We start from the raw sequence: 13970 nt of genomic DNA on the forward strand, positions 1-13970 counted from the left end.
TGCTCATTGTTTCTTGTGTGAGACATAATGTATTTTATTTTGTGTTTCCTACAGCCAAGTATTTACCATTATCTATCCAATTAACAGTGTGCCTGCTAATAAATAAGTCAAAGTACTCCAATATTTATCTTACCCATCCATGTAATCATACATGTGTTTGCTGCTTGGAGAGGATAATATCTATATTGATCTTTTTTATTCGCCTCTCTCCACTTTATTATAAAAAATAAATCCTGTGCATCTCTTCCATCAGTGGCTGTGAACCCAGGATCTGTGGGGAAGGTTGCCAAAAAAGAACAATAATAAAGATCGTTGATCCCTGCTCTATCAAATAAATATGAGTATGATAGCTTATTGGGAGGTAAACAATGTAAGTCAAATAAAATCTCTCCTGGACTTAATTCCTATGGTACCAAATTACCAATATAGTTTCCTCTGGATAGGATTGCCCAGCCTGGTTTTTATGTGTGTGTATTTTATGTGTGTGTTTGTGGATCTGTGTTTACGTGTGTATTAGTGTGTTTATGCATCTTTGTGCTTGTTGAGAGCCTGTGCCCAAATAGAAAAAAATTATGTTCTATAAAACGTCTCTATAAACAGCATAACACAATAAATCCAAGGCAGAAATATTAAGTGGGACCAATATTTAGCTGGACCCACTCCAGAATCCTAGTAAATCTCACGAGTCGTGATGACCTTAGCATTAAAAAAATATATTTTACAGGGGGAAATAATCCAATTCTCTTCCAATGAAGGCATCACTGACATAGAGCTATCTGTGTTGTGCACCTGGGCCTTTCCACTGAGAGGTAATTTAGAATACATTCTCTTTTTTAGGGAGAGCTCAATTAAATACACCATGAATATCCAAGCAAAAAGGTATTTTGCAATGACCAGAAAAAAAGGAGACCATGGCAGGAAAGAAATGTGCTGCAAACTGTTGCTGTGTTCAAAGGAGGGAGCCTCCCATATTTGCAGAGAGACTAAGCAGTGAAGCTACAAAGGAAACATGCTCAAGGACACCTGTTTCTCACAGGGAGCAGTTTGTGAGAACCAGCTTGTCTGTGCAACGCTGCAGCAGCCATGTGTTAATGCTAGGAAAGGCACAAAGATCCCATTGCAGTGCCCCAACTCCACATGGAGCCACAATGTGCTTTAGAATGTGACAACATATGATGAAGTCCAAAGACGACACAATGTAACTGCGCACTTAGAAAAGGATAGCGTAGAATATGAAGGATTTCATTATTATATTTTTTAAAAGCCAAACTCGATCATTATTAATCAAAGAAAACATGCAAAAGAGAATGTATTAAACTGCAGTGTATTCGCCCAATTAGCATCAGCATAACGTGTGATGCTAGTAGTAGAATACACAGAGGACCCATGAATAAATTCATCTGCATGGCAAATCCACCTAACCTGAATCCACTCTGCACTTCCCTTTACAATTATGCTAAGGAATGCACTGAGCTTCTGGCTGTTTAGTACAGTTATCTGCCAAAACCCTCTGGAAACCGGTGTGTATTGCTCAAGAAGTTGTCATTATGGATTTGCTTTACCGTTACATTATCTCCTTTGGAAAACTAATTTCATATTAGGGTAATTGCCTCTGGTCGGGTTATGCAGGGCTGTTGTGTTGAATAAAATGCTGATGAAGAGGACGGGGGAGAGAAAAAGTCATGCTGGCCCTCCCTATTTCTGTCAGATGAGGTCATCAAACACCAACCTGCTTTGTATATTAATTATGTAAAAGCCAGGGATTTTTGAACACCCCGTCTCCAGAGACTGCTTGGCTGGAGGCATAAGAGAACTTCATCTTGATTTAAGAGAGCAATAACACCCTTGATAGACCTGTGACAAAGGCTAGATAGGCAGTGTGAGAGGTAAAAGTGAGGGAGTGTGGACGCCAGCAGAGAGGAGAAGACAGGATAGCAGCGAGGCAGAGGAGGATACACTGTGCCTTTAAAGCACCAAACCCCTCCTTCACATAGCCGAGCAGAACAGCCGAGTGGTCCTGGCAGGAGCCTGAGCCCCACGATAAACTCTGGCATCAGCTTCCCTTCATCCGGCAGTCAGCGAGGACACAGTGAGGGCGCAGGGGCAGAGAGACGGGGACGGAGAAAGAGAAAGAGCAAGAGCAAGAGTGACAGAAAGGGGGGAGAGAGAGAGAGACGAAAACAGGCGGATAGGCAGCGAGGGAGAGGCTGTCATAGGAATCACACAGCTCCTTTTTTTTTACAGCAGCAGCTCAGCCGTTGTGTCTGCTGCCTCCCGGTGCAGGCAAATGCTGACTGGTGACGGTTTTCGGCAGCACAGTTATCTGAGTAATGGTAGCGGCCGCGGCAGCATCACAATCCGAAACAGTAGCTCTCCTCGCGGCTTGGGCTCTTAGTCATCTTCAGCCTCCTCTCTCTCTTCTCAGAGTGCTATCAGGGCCATTCATCGTTCCCATCTCATGCCTCCTGCCTCCTCCTCCTCCACAGCTTCATCCTCCACTTCTACTCCTCTGATGAGCCACAGCCTCAGAGTGAAATAACCCTGCTGACAGAAGCTTCTCTCTCTGTCAAGACAGTAAGTAGGGGGAGAGAACTCTGTGTGTGTGTGTGTGTGTGTGTGTGTGTGTGTGTGAGTATGTGTGTGTGGGTGGGTGTGTGTGTGTGTGTGTATGTCAGGGAGAGAGAGCGTGAGTGTGAATGTGTGTGAGACAGAGAGATAAAAAGAGGGAGAGAGAACAGCAAAGCGGCGAGAGGAGAAGATGTTAGTGTGTGCGACAGAGGGACTGCTAAAGAACCAGCAGGTTGTGTGTAGCTTGAATGATCCTGCTGTGCGTGGACAGTGAGCTCTGGGCATAGCAACAGCAAAGTGATGCACAGGAAAGGTGAGTAGGTGTGTGTTCTGGCGTGCGTGTTTGCATGTGTTTGTGTGGAGGTGAGGCAAGTGCTGCTGAAGCAAGAGATGCATTTTGACAGCAGCTAAAAATCATCAACGCAGTTAATTCCCATCCATATCAGGGTCTCTTTCACTCTATTGTTGTTCATGGTTTATGCTGCAATGACTTAGAGAAAGAATGAGGAATAAAAAGGAGGAGACATGAGAGAATAAGTGATTGCTTTTCTTCTCATCTGTCCAGGTGCCATGTGTGATTGGCCAGCGCACCCCGTGGCAGTGGCATCGCCCTGGATTTGGCGAGAAGCTCTCCCCCCTGGTTTTTCTCTGGGTCCCCTCTGGGAAGCTTTCATGGGATTTATCTCTTCCTGCTGGATGGCACTGAGCTCTCTGCCTCTCTGAAAAGAGTCCACAGAGAAAACATACACTACACGGATAAGAAGTAAAATAATTATCCAATCACAGCACAAGGAGGCAGACCGGGTTCCCTTAGCAACAACTGAAGAAGAGAAGAGAATCCTTTTTCTGTTTCTGCTCCCTTGGTTTTTGGGCACACCCCTGTGGACTGCTGTGGGTCAGTGTTTTTTGAGAGGACTTGGAGAGCGCTGTTGCATAAGACAAGCTGCCACCCAAATTCCAGGAGAAGGTGCTCATTCGCCTTCCAGCCCCCTTGTAACTGTGTCTCACCGACACCATGATTTTTTTGTTATCCCTCTACAAATTCTCATCACAGGTCACGTTCCGCTGGCTTGGAAATCAATTCATTCTGATCCCACGCCACCTGGAATAAGCCCTGCTTTGGGGGAGATTGGACGCTCTGTAAAAAAGACACACACCTACCTTCCTCCCTTTCATAGACGAGAAATGAAGGACAACATGATTAAGTCATCATCTGCAAAGAAAATGGATGTGGAGCAAAGTTTATTTTGATGTGAGTTTCTACTGAGAATCTTTTTATTTTTCCTGGAGGGGGAAACACCACACAGCACAAAGGAATATCCCCTTTCTCCAAACAGGATCTGTGCTTTCCCTCTTAAAAGACAGTTGCCCTTACTGAAAGACTATATTTAGAAAGAAAGCCTTGTCCCTGCTGGCCACCAATAATGTAGAACACGATCATTTCAAAAATTGAGCCACTGCTGGGAGTTCTATTTTTTTTTTTTTTTTAAATCTATGTTGGATAGCTTTCTCTATAAAAGGGTTCATATGAACCCCTTTTCTGCTTTCACTTTTGTATGTTAGCCTGCCATTATGTCGCTGTGTTAAAAGTTAAAAAGGTTGTAGAGGACAAGTGGAAAAGGGAACAAGTCTCTTCACTGTATAGACAGGTTTTTTAAATAGCACCTCCTCGGGAACAATTTCAAACGTACACACTGACACATTAGTTGGCCCAACATGATTATGTAAGAGTTTCATACCAGCTTTAGCCCATGTGTTTTTTCCTCTTCCTTTTCCATGGATTTACAGCGTTTGACTTTTCCCATGCTTATTTTCTCTTCATTGGAAGCATCTACCAGAGGGCATGGATGTCAGAGTGTGACCCTGTGCCGAGTGTGCGGGCGAGGCAAGGTGTTTTGGCTGCCCAGGTGCTTTTAAGATGTTGAGGTCTCCCTGCGTGGCCGGGGCCCCTGTTCGGATCAGTAGCACTGCGGCTCCTTGTAGCCAAAGACATGGACCCCGACTCGGCTCCCCCACGCCCTCAGCCTGTTGGCCACTGGCCCCACGTCGCCCTGTAAAGGATGTCCCTCAGCAGTGCTCCGGCCCGGGACACCTCTGAGACCCCCAGCCCGAGAGAACGCATCCGCAGCCACATGAAGATGGTGATTGACCAGCTGGACGGAATTCTGAAAGAGCTCAAGGATGTGGCCAAGGAACTCCGGGAGGTGAGGTTGAAAAGCTTATCAGGCTTCTGTGGGGATTTAGAGAGGAACAAGGGGAGGAAGAGACGGAGGCGGGGAGAGAATGTGGGTGCCAGATGGGTGTGCTTCTCAAGTAGGCTGCATTTAATTAAGTGTAAAATAATATTTTGCAGCATGGAGATTTTGATTAAGATTTGAAAGTGATGAGATCTCACTTTTTTGTTTTGTAGCAGGATGATATTGTTGATTACAACCACAGCAAGGCTGTCTTCCATTTCCAATGAACAATTGCTTATCGCCAATTACAAATGCCCTTCTTGTGTTCAGTGGTGTCTTGTGGGAGCTACAGTAGATGTGAAGTGCTGTTGAAAAGCAGCAAAGCCAGGCTAAAAGGAAACACAGGGGCAGGCTTAGATAAGTTACAAGACTTAGCGCCACAATAGTTATATAACCATTTTGTTAAAAATCAGCTGGATTCCAACTGTATTTTTCGCAACTGCCATGGAAACACTGGACGATTTGTGTGTGTGAATGTCTGTGTGTACAGTACACAGTTTGACCAAGGATCAGCAAAGAGAGATACTGTGCATGTGCTCTGACATGCATCTACAAGTATATGGACTAAACAAATGTGTGTGTGTGATGGCTGATGATCAGAGCACATCTGTTCATGTGTGTGAGAGTACAAAATGGCCCGCATCATATCTTTTGGATCTTCCCCTGCAGTGTCCTCAAAGCTGTGGGCTCTTCCCGCAAAGCTCCTCCAAAGAAAGAGACAAAGGCAGATAGAGCGACAGAGACAAATGAAACCTGAGCAAACAGTTGTGGCTGACCCATCCCACATCCTCCAAGTATATCACATGATTAGCCTCCCACTTGCGTCTGATCAGGGATTCAGAGGGAGTTTATGTGTGTGTGTTTTGAAATGTATTGAAGAAGTGAAATGGTGGATGTTAGTGCATGTAATGACCTAAAGGAGGAGGAGGGTTTAGAACAGCCAGGGTACAACTGCCATAACTCACTCCATCACCGCACAGGATCCCCCCCCCACAACACACCCCCTTTTCTCCCTGACTCCTAGCTCTGTCCCACTCACCACGCTCTACTTTATGTACTTGCACAGTTGGAGGTGCAAGGGCACAGCTCACAGTGCACCTTCCCTCTGGTGAGCAGGAGAAGCCGGCCTGCGCACAGGAGTGATTGATTATTATGGGACAACTGCAAGTGAAATAATGCTGGCTGGAGCTATTTATAAACAAAAACACGGCCTGTGCCTCTGCCAGCTCCAACGCATATTACCATTCTTATCCCAGACCCCATTAGGGAGGGCTCTGCACAGTGGCTCAAATGTCATTTTTTATTGGGAGAGCACAATCCCACATATTGAAATGGCTAAGGAATCATATTAGCTGCAGTGGCAGTCATAATTCTGGTATCAATATCCTGCAATTAACTGACCTGTGAGACTGCAGACGGAATCAAAGGGAGATGAAGAAACAGAATCAGTGTAGCGCCATCAGATGCATGGAAGCCTAATGTTCCATAAAATCTCTCATTCTTGGCCACATGAAAGGAACAACATAATAGATAACAACTGTCACATAAATAAATGATGAATTGCCATGTGAATGTAGTGAAATAAATAACTCAGTGCAGGAGCAGTAATGACTGATTATAGCCCACAAGGTCTTTGGGGAACTGGAGATACTGCAGTGCTCTGAGGAGTCAAAGCTGACACTCCAAAGCACGTAGCTGCCCAGAAATTAGGAAGTTACTTGTCTGTTACAATGCTTATTTCACAGTACTGTTTTCATTGCTCAATATCACACATGTACAATGTCATTTTGCCAATAGGTCAAAAGGTGAATTCAAAAAGTCTTAATTTCAACACATGATTAGTAACACTGCAATAGAATCGGCCTACATTCAATTTTCAGATTTTTCAATGCCTCAAAGATGCGTACATTGCATTTTGCAGTCTTTATTTATACCATGTAGTCCTTACCTCTACATTAATTAAAATGAGAACATTTGGGAGATTTTCTAGTCAAATGTTCGACATCTGGTCTTTGTGGCTTATGCATTAACCATAAACAAATGTATGTTCTGCAGATTTTGTTCTTTTAGGCGATGAAAGTGCAGGAAATAATACTTTCATCACTACATTTTAAATTGTTTACAAAGTTTACCAGTTTTTAATTGAATAAATATGTAAAACCCCAATTACTTTTTTAACAAGGCCTCAGAGGAATCTTACATAAAAAGTAGGTGACAGAAAATTGTTTAAATGCATTTTATAAATTGATTTGCTTAGCTTTGTTCGTGAGAAGTTCAGGGAAGGGAAATTTGAATATTGTTGCAGATTTCAGATTTTTCAAACATGGGAATGATACATCCCGAATGACTTACAGCACAATGTGGTATTGGACAAGCACCTGTGACCAAAGTGGATACATACTGAACACAGTGAACAGGATATAAATTATAGGAAACTAAGACAGAAAATAACGAGAACTGCCCTTTTAGGCAGACCTTCACCCCCACTGATTCTACCTCAAATTGGCTTGCTTTCCTCAGAAATGAAAAAAAGTCTTAAAAAGGGGTCATCAATTGGTCTTACTTTCTTGTCTGCCAGAATTCATCGTGAGTTTGGACCATAAACAGCACTCAGTGCAGTTTAATACAACTCTGTGGTGAACCTACATTAAACTTTAATCTCTGTCATGTAAATGGGGATTTTTGTTCCTGGGTGCCAAGTGCATGGCATTCAGAAACTTGAACAGTACAATAGTAAAAACCTACCTTTAATAATCTCATATTCTGCATGCTTATTTCTCTTGAAAATGCTCAGCAAACAGCCATTTTGAGGGAGCCTGAGAAATGAGCAATAATGAATGGTAATTAAAAAGCAATACCACGGAAATTTCCATTTATGTATGTGAGACTTTTTGTTGTTTGTCAAATCTTCACAGAGTAGAGCAGTTTTAACCATTCTAGTATTCTGGTCTCTAAGTAATTTAATGCTGGTTTTGTATTTTACCAGGTAAAGCGGTAATATCTTAATTCCACAGATGCACTCCAATATATTAAGTAGGGCTGTCAATCAATTAAAAATTAATCTAATTAATTACATACTCTGTGATTAATTAATCTAAATTAATTACATACATAATTTTTGCCCGGTGCCTTAACCGATACTTTTTAAGAAAGTAAAAAAAAAAGAAGGGTACTAAACAACAGTCGGCAACATTAAAGAACGGCTTGTTCATTGCTAGGCCATATGGTCAAAATTAAATGATTTAATAATAATGTAATAACTATAACAATACCTTATTTCACCAGTAAATTGCTGTTGAATGAGAAAAACAACCACCAGATGGGAAAAGGGCCTTTAACAACAACTTTGAATGCACCACGAGGCTCTAGGTTACCAGTTTCATTGAACCATCTGTGTCTTTCCGACATGGCAGCTGCAGATTGTTACATCCCGGTTTTGGAATCCTCTACAGTAAAATACAGTCACACTTTACACCGTTTAGCGTTAGCTGTCAGCATTTTAACCATGTTTAATCCAGCTACTAGCTAGCGGTAGGCTAAGGTTAGCTGCTGTTGAGTATAGTGTTAACAAGCGTCACGTGCAGCGGTGTTTCTGTTGCCTGTAACGTCCGTATTCAGAGCATCCGAGAGAAGCGCAGACATATCAGTGGCACCGAAATGAGGCGCCGAAATCCGCGTTGCTATTCGGTCTGGTAGAGACAGGTCGTGAAGGCACTTGTGCCGTATTAGCACCGGATTTCGGTACCCAACCCTACTCAGGAAGAAGATTTTTATAAGTAAATGTTCAAATCAATGACCCAGGCAGCGCATTCTCATCTCCCTCCTTCATTTTACAGTTGAATGGTGGCTAGAACGGCTCTGGGTCAAACTTCAATATGGAATGGATTAATCTGCGTTATTTTTTTAACACGTTATTTTTTCTCAGATTAATTAATAGAAATTATTATTATTGAAATTGTTATTTTGACAGCCCTAATATTAAGTTAATTTGGCTCTGTGGCTGAAGGTGTTTTATCTACAGATATTTAGCAACCCATGCCATGGGGCTACCTACAGAACCCCCAAGCTAGCAAATAAAGACATTTCATTATAGGCTGTCTCTAAAACTATGCATTTACAGTATTATACTGAACAAATCTATATGAAAGTTGTATACATGAAGCTGTTTTATTAGAGAGATTGTTCTAATTTAAGCATCACAGTTACAGTCTCAGACAATAAATCTCCTTTACATGTCAAAGACAAATGTAACCGAGCACACAGTTTTTCAAGATTGCTCCCTTCAAAACCATATTACAGTAAAATGCAGCCTGTCTTACTTGTGAATCCCATTACACATGTCATGGCAGGCAAAATGAAAAGGATCTAAAGGAAGGACATTGGAAGGTAATATACTGATAAACTACTCTATTTGTAATAATAACACTCGCAGGAGTGGCAACTCCAGAGGAAATATTTCATTTAGGTATCATTTCAACCTTGGACATAGAAGTCTGAGGATAAGCAAGGGAAAATAATGACACCAAAGAGGATGCAAAGCAACCTCTGAAATTGCTCATGTTGAGTTGTTCCTTTTGCTCAAACTGAATTTCACAGAAAGAAGGGGAACTAAGGAAACACAAATGTAGGAGTGCACTCATGTTGGTTATTAGAGACATACAGACTGGTAAATTGAAAGAATTTAATGAAGCGCACAAAAAGAAAAAAGACTGGGGAGAAGATGCAGTGGCATTGAGAGGGGAGATTGGCAGTGAGCTACACATCTTTATATGGAACCAAAAGGAAATGATGGACTGTTATTATGTGGATGTAGTTATTATGCAGAATCCTACCACGAGCAGATGATGTTGCACGTCTGTGCATGGCTCAAGACAAATGAACACAGGAAGGCAATCAGGACTCGTAGAACTAAAGCTCCAGATGAGAGGAGTGAATATAAGCTGGACAAAGAGCAATTATCAGTAGCAGAGTACAGCACGTCCAGGATGCTGGCCACTATCAGTCAGCCTTGCAGTAGTTGTCTGCACATGCTCGTCGTAATGCAGGAGACTGGCTTACTGTTTCGGCACAGGAGGGAGGCAGCAGGAAAACACTAGTGTCAGGTAAAAACTGCATCCTCCAAATGTCAGCTTTTTAGGAATTAAGTCCTGAGTAACAGCGTTATTAATGAGACTGGCTACCATGCAGTTTTAGAACCACATAATGGATTTTTGAAAGTGTTTCATGAACGCGTTTGATCTACTGAAGATCACCTGTAAATAGCAGCAGCAGCAGGACTTTAAGGTTTTGCTTCTTTTTAGAACAAACAGTCAGCTGTGTGCTCGACAAGCTTAGCCTACCACTAAATCTGCAGGAGCAGCACATCTTATTTAACCTTACATTAAAGAAATGGGGTGGTCTATTCATATTCTATTCATCTCCCAATATCATCCACATGATCCTGTTGGCATGGCTGTCAAATCAGGGCATTTGTGCTAAAATGGAGTCTGTCAAAGAAAACTGCCATGTGAATGATTCGATCGGAAAGGCTACAGTGCGGTGCTTTTTTTTTTATGTCTAAGGCATCTTTAAATGCTGCATTGTTAAAGCTTGGTGTCAAGAGTGAGGGTTTCCAAACAGCTGGCCCCAGATCAGCCAGCCAGTGGCGTCTCTTTATCAAGAATGAAACCAGTTATGACACATCAACGTCAAGGGGGTAACCATAGTTCCCCCTCTGCTGAAGCTCCGCGCTCAGCACTGAACCAAATCTGTTCCAAACCCAGAGGCAGCCCAAGGGAGACCAAAACCAAAATCAAAGAGCCATTTCTTTTCTGTAGGGGCCATATCATTTCCTCACTGTGTGTTTCCCCCTGCTGATGCTGCTGCTGAGCAGGGCAGGGAGCAGCAACCTGCCTAGCAAGAATATTTCAACATTGAACCATGAGGGGGACTTCAGTAATCACTATCACTTTCACTCGGGGAGTAAAACAATATAAACCACGCTGGTAAACACACTCTCTATGAAATAGTTCATCCGATTACGAATATTTTGTTAAAGGGAATAGCAAAGATATTGGGAAATTTGTTAATTGCTGTAGGGTAAATGTGTCACTGCAGAGGCATGTAATACAATAGAATATAATATTTTAGTTAATATTATAGTAATATATTAGTAAGTACTTACAGAAAGTATTTACAAATTCCAGATGTTCTCCCAATCTAATACTTGGGATAAATCTTTACCGCAATGTAGGTAGATCAATCTTTATAGCCACAGAGTTGGGAAAAATATGAGGAAAACAAGTACATCTCACAAAGAAGTGTGTCTATTACATTATAAATACAAACCTAGTTTAATTCAACAGTTGATGATGACTAGGTGTGGCTGAATATCACATGATCTTGGCAGGATATTGGTTATTTGTGTTTGTCCAAATGAATGCCTACATTCAGAAATTACAATCAGTCACAAAGCTGTGTCCTGGTGGATCATTTCCCACAAAGCAACCATTTTGACTTGGCCACCAGTGCTGTGGGTTCACTGCCCAGCTGACCACAGCCAAGTGGTTTCCATTGAGGATGGCCCAGTCTGTTATTCCACCAGAGAGTGAATTTACTTCAGATTGATGCAGGCTTTGGCCCAGTCTATACGTCCTGTGAACATGTCGACCAGCTCCAACAACACTAGGTGGGCAACACTGAAAGCTTAACCATTCAAACAGGAAAGTACTCTTCAACCTGACATACCTGGGCCAAAGGGTTTCTTCTCATTAAAAGCCATTTGGAAGAAATGACAAGTACCCGCCTGCTGTGTCTGTCAATTTGTTCCTCCTTGTCTGACCTCTTTTGTGTGTGGAAATTAAATTCCTAAATTAAACTTGGTGATGTGCCTCAAGCGGAGTTCTCTTTGCTCAGGAAAACAACAAGAACAAGGTACCTCAAGCCTTATCTATTCTTTGCTGAGCATAAAATACCCTGCCATCTCAACACCTGTGTTGCTGCCTTGAGCTGAGCTCCACATACACGTCACTTGGAATGAATCTCAATCATTCTCAGGTCTGATGAAATACTGCTTCTGTCAGATCATCTCTTGGTTGAACTGATTTAAAATTAATTCTGACTTGGCCCCAGTCATGCTAATGTTTTCTGGTACAAAAACGTCATGGTGACCCTATTGTCTAACGGAAGATCTGATTCAAATGCAGCCCATCACTTTCCTTTAATGAAAGGAAAGGATGTTAAACATCTTGTGCATTTAGCTGATTATTTTACCAAGACTAGCCTGACATCAACATCATAATTTAATTCCTAGATCCCATATTACAAAGTAAGCAGTACAAGTAAGGAGGGAGGGAGTAGCCTTAAACAACAGGTTACGACTTTAGTGGCATCTAACCTTGAGAGCTATGGAGAGAATAAAACGGCACCACGCAAAGCATTCCCCCAAGCCTCTTTTACCTAGCTCTGCTATGGAGCTTCAGGTTCTTTAGGATGCAGGCCCAGCATATTGACTAGCCCAAGACCCACTGGATTAGCTGGCCCTTTGAGCTCTGCCTCCCTGCACGAACTCTGCACTCAGCATCGACTGTAATGAGGGCTTTAGGTTAGACCTCTGCTGAGGTAAACACTCAAAAATTGCACTCGTCTTGCTCATTGATTTTTTTAACTAACATGCCTCCTGTGGGCTAGTTACAGATACAAATTTTACCATGCATGTTTGTAATTCAGCCATGAACCCTTTTGCGTGTCCCTAGGCAAGAATAAAGCTGAATAGGATGAAAAATTGAGTTAAGGGCAAGGAAAAGATAGACAGAGAATATGTGCAAGAGAGAGAGAGAGAGAGAGAGAGAGAGAGAGAGACGAAGGGTGGATGGAGATAATGGTTTTTCCAGCTGCACAGAATTGCGACAGACTGGGTAGAACAGCTTAGATCAATTGTTGCAATTGTGCTCGTTCGTGGGCGTGTTTAGGATTGTTTTGGCCTATCTCTGTGCTGTGAATAAAACCAGTAGGCTGTAGTTAATGGTGTGAAAAATGGCATCCATCGAAGTGCACAAGCAGCCTCCGAGAATAGCTACATCATTTCATTGTGTCAAAGCATACTGTACGCAGAGGGACAGCTTGCTCTCCATTAGGCCGTCAGACTGTCTCTTTCACCTGGTGTGGATACTGATTTTTTTACCAAGAGTACAGATGCACATAAGAAATAATGAGAAATATAAATAATGTGAAGCGATGCTATGTTTTCGTCAATTTCCATAGCCTGTGAAAGTGCTCGGAGCAGCGTGGGCCAATTCACTCACCAGTATAGCAGCTTAATCCGGCTACAATCTTTGGAACTGTGTTATACTGAGGGATCATCAGGAGGCTTTTTTGTCCTTCCATTTATTTTTAGCCGTAGTCTGTGATGCATCATAAATCAACCCAGTTTTCAATGAGATTGTTCAGGTTTAACCAGCAGAAATAGCTGAACTCAGATGGCACACAACTGAGCATCTGTATCCTCTGGCCTTAAAAAACGTTCAAGTTTATGCACATAGCATGTCCATCCACGTCAAGCAGATTTTCACAGATAACTCACAGGTGGTTTCTTAGTTAGGGTGACCAGACGTCCCGGTTTGACCTGGACAGTCCAGATTTTGAGTTGCGTGTCCTGAGTCCCGACAAAAGCCTTTCGGGACGCTAAAATGTCCCGGTTTACACCAACCACTATGAAATTACATTACATAGCCGACATGGTCTTATTATAGCCCGATCATTAACTAAACCCATGTAGAAAGACTAATAAAGCGTCCAGCACATGATTTTAACAATTTGTGTGTGTGTGTGTGTGTGTGTGTGTGTGTGTGTGTGTGTGTGTGTGTGTGTGTCTGCATAATCTGTGCAGCCAGCGCAATGTATTTGTAAATATTGTTGCAATGCCTCTTTTTATCTGTTGCTTTTTAAGCGCTGTGAAGTTGGCTGGATGTTTGATATTCAGTTCATATTCGATTTTAACTTCCCCTTCGTTCGAGATCGACAATGCAATTCAGGTCAATGACGTGATCAGGGTCAAAGAAAGCTGACATTATTACAGAGTATCAAGAGGAAACAACTACAATTATCACTAGAAATTTGTATCCGACATAAAGCTTCATAGCACTTCATCATCTGTTCTGTCGCTAGGTTCTGTGTAAGTCGACAAAA

At 42.3% G+C, this 13970-nt stretch overlaps 1 protein-coding gene across 1 annotated transcript in view; it reads left to right on the forward strand.

Annotated features, from left to right (window-relative positions):
* The first annotated feature begins 2162 nt into the window (after positions 1 to 2162).
* Positions 2163 to 13970, forward strand: part of insyn1 (inhibitory synaptic factor 1) — a 56260-nt gene continuing 44452 nt past the window's right edge. The window contains exons 1-2 of the mRNA XM_078258042.1: positions 2163 to 2574; positions 3134 to 4772. Of these exons, the coding sequence (XP_078114168.1) occupies positions 4629 to 4772 (144 nt within the window). The 5' untranslated portion in view covers positions 2163 to 2574; positions 3134 to 4628. The remainder of the gene's footprint in view (positions 2575 to 3133; positions 4773 to 13970) is intronic.

This window comes from Sander vitreus, chromosome 1 (genome assembly GCF_031162955.1).
Source record: "Sander vitreus isolate 19-12246 chromosome 1, sanVit1, whole genome shotgun sequence".
Taxonomy (NCBI): Eukaryota; Metazoa; Chordata; class Actinopteri; order Perciformes; family Percidae; genus Sander; species Sander vitreus.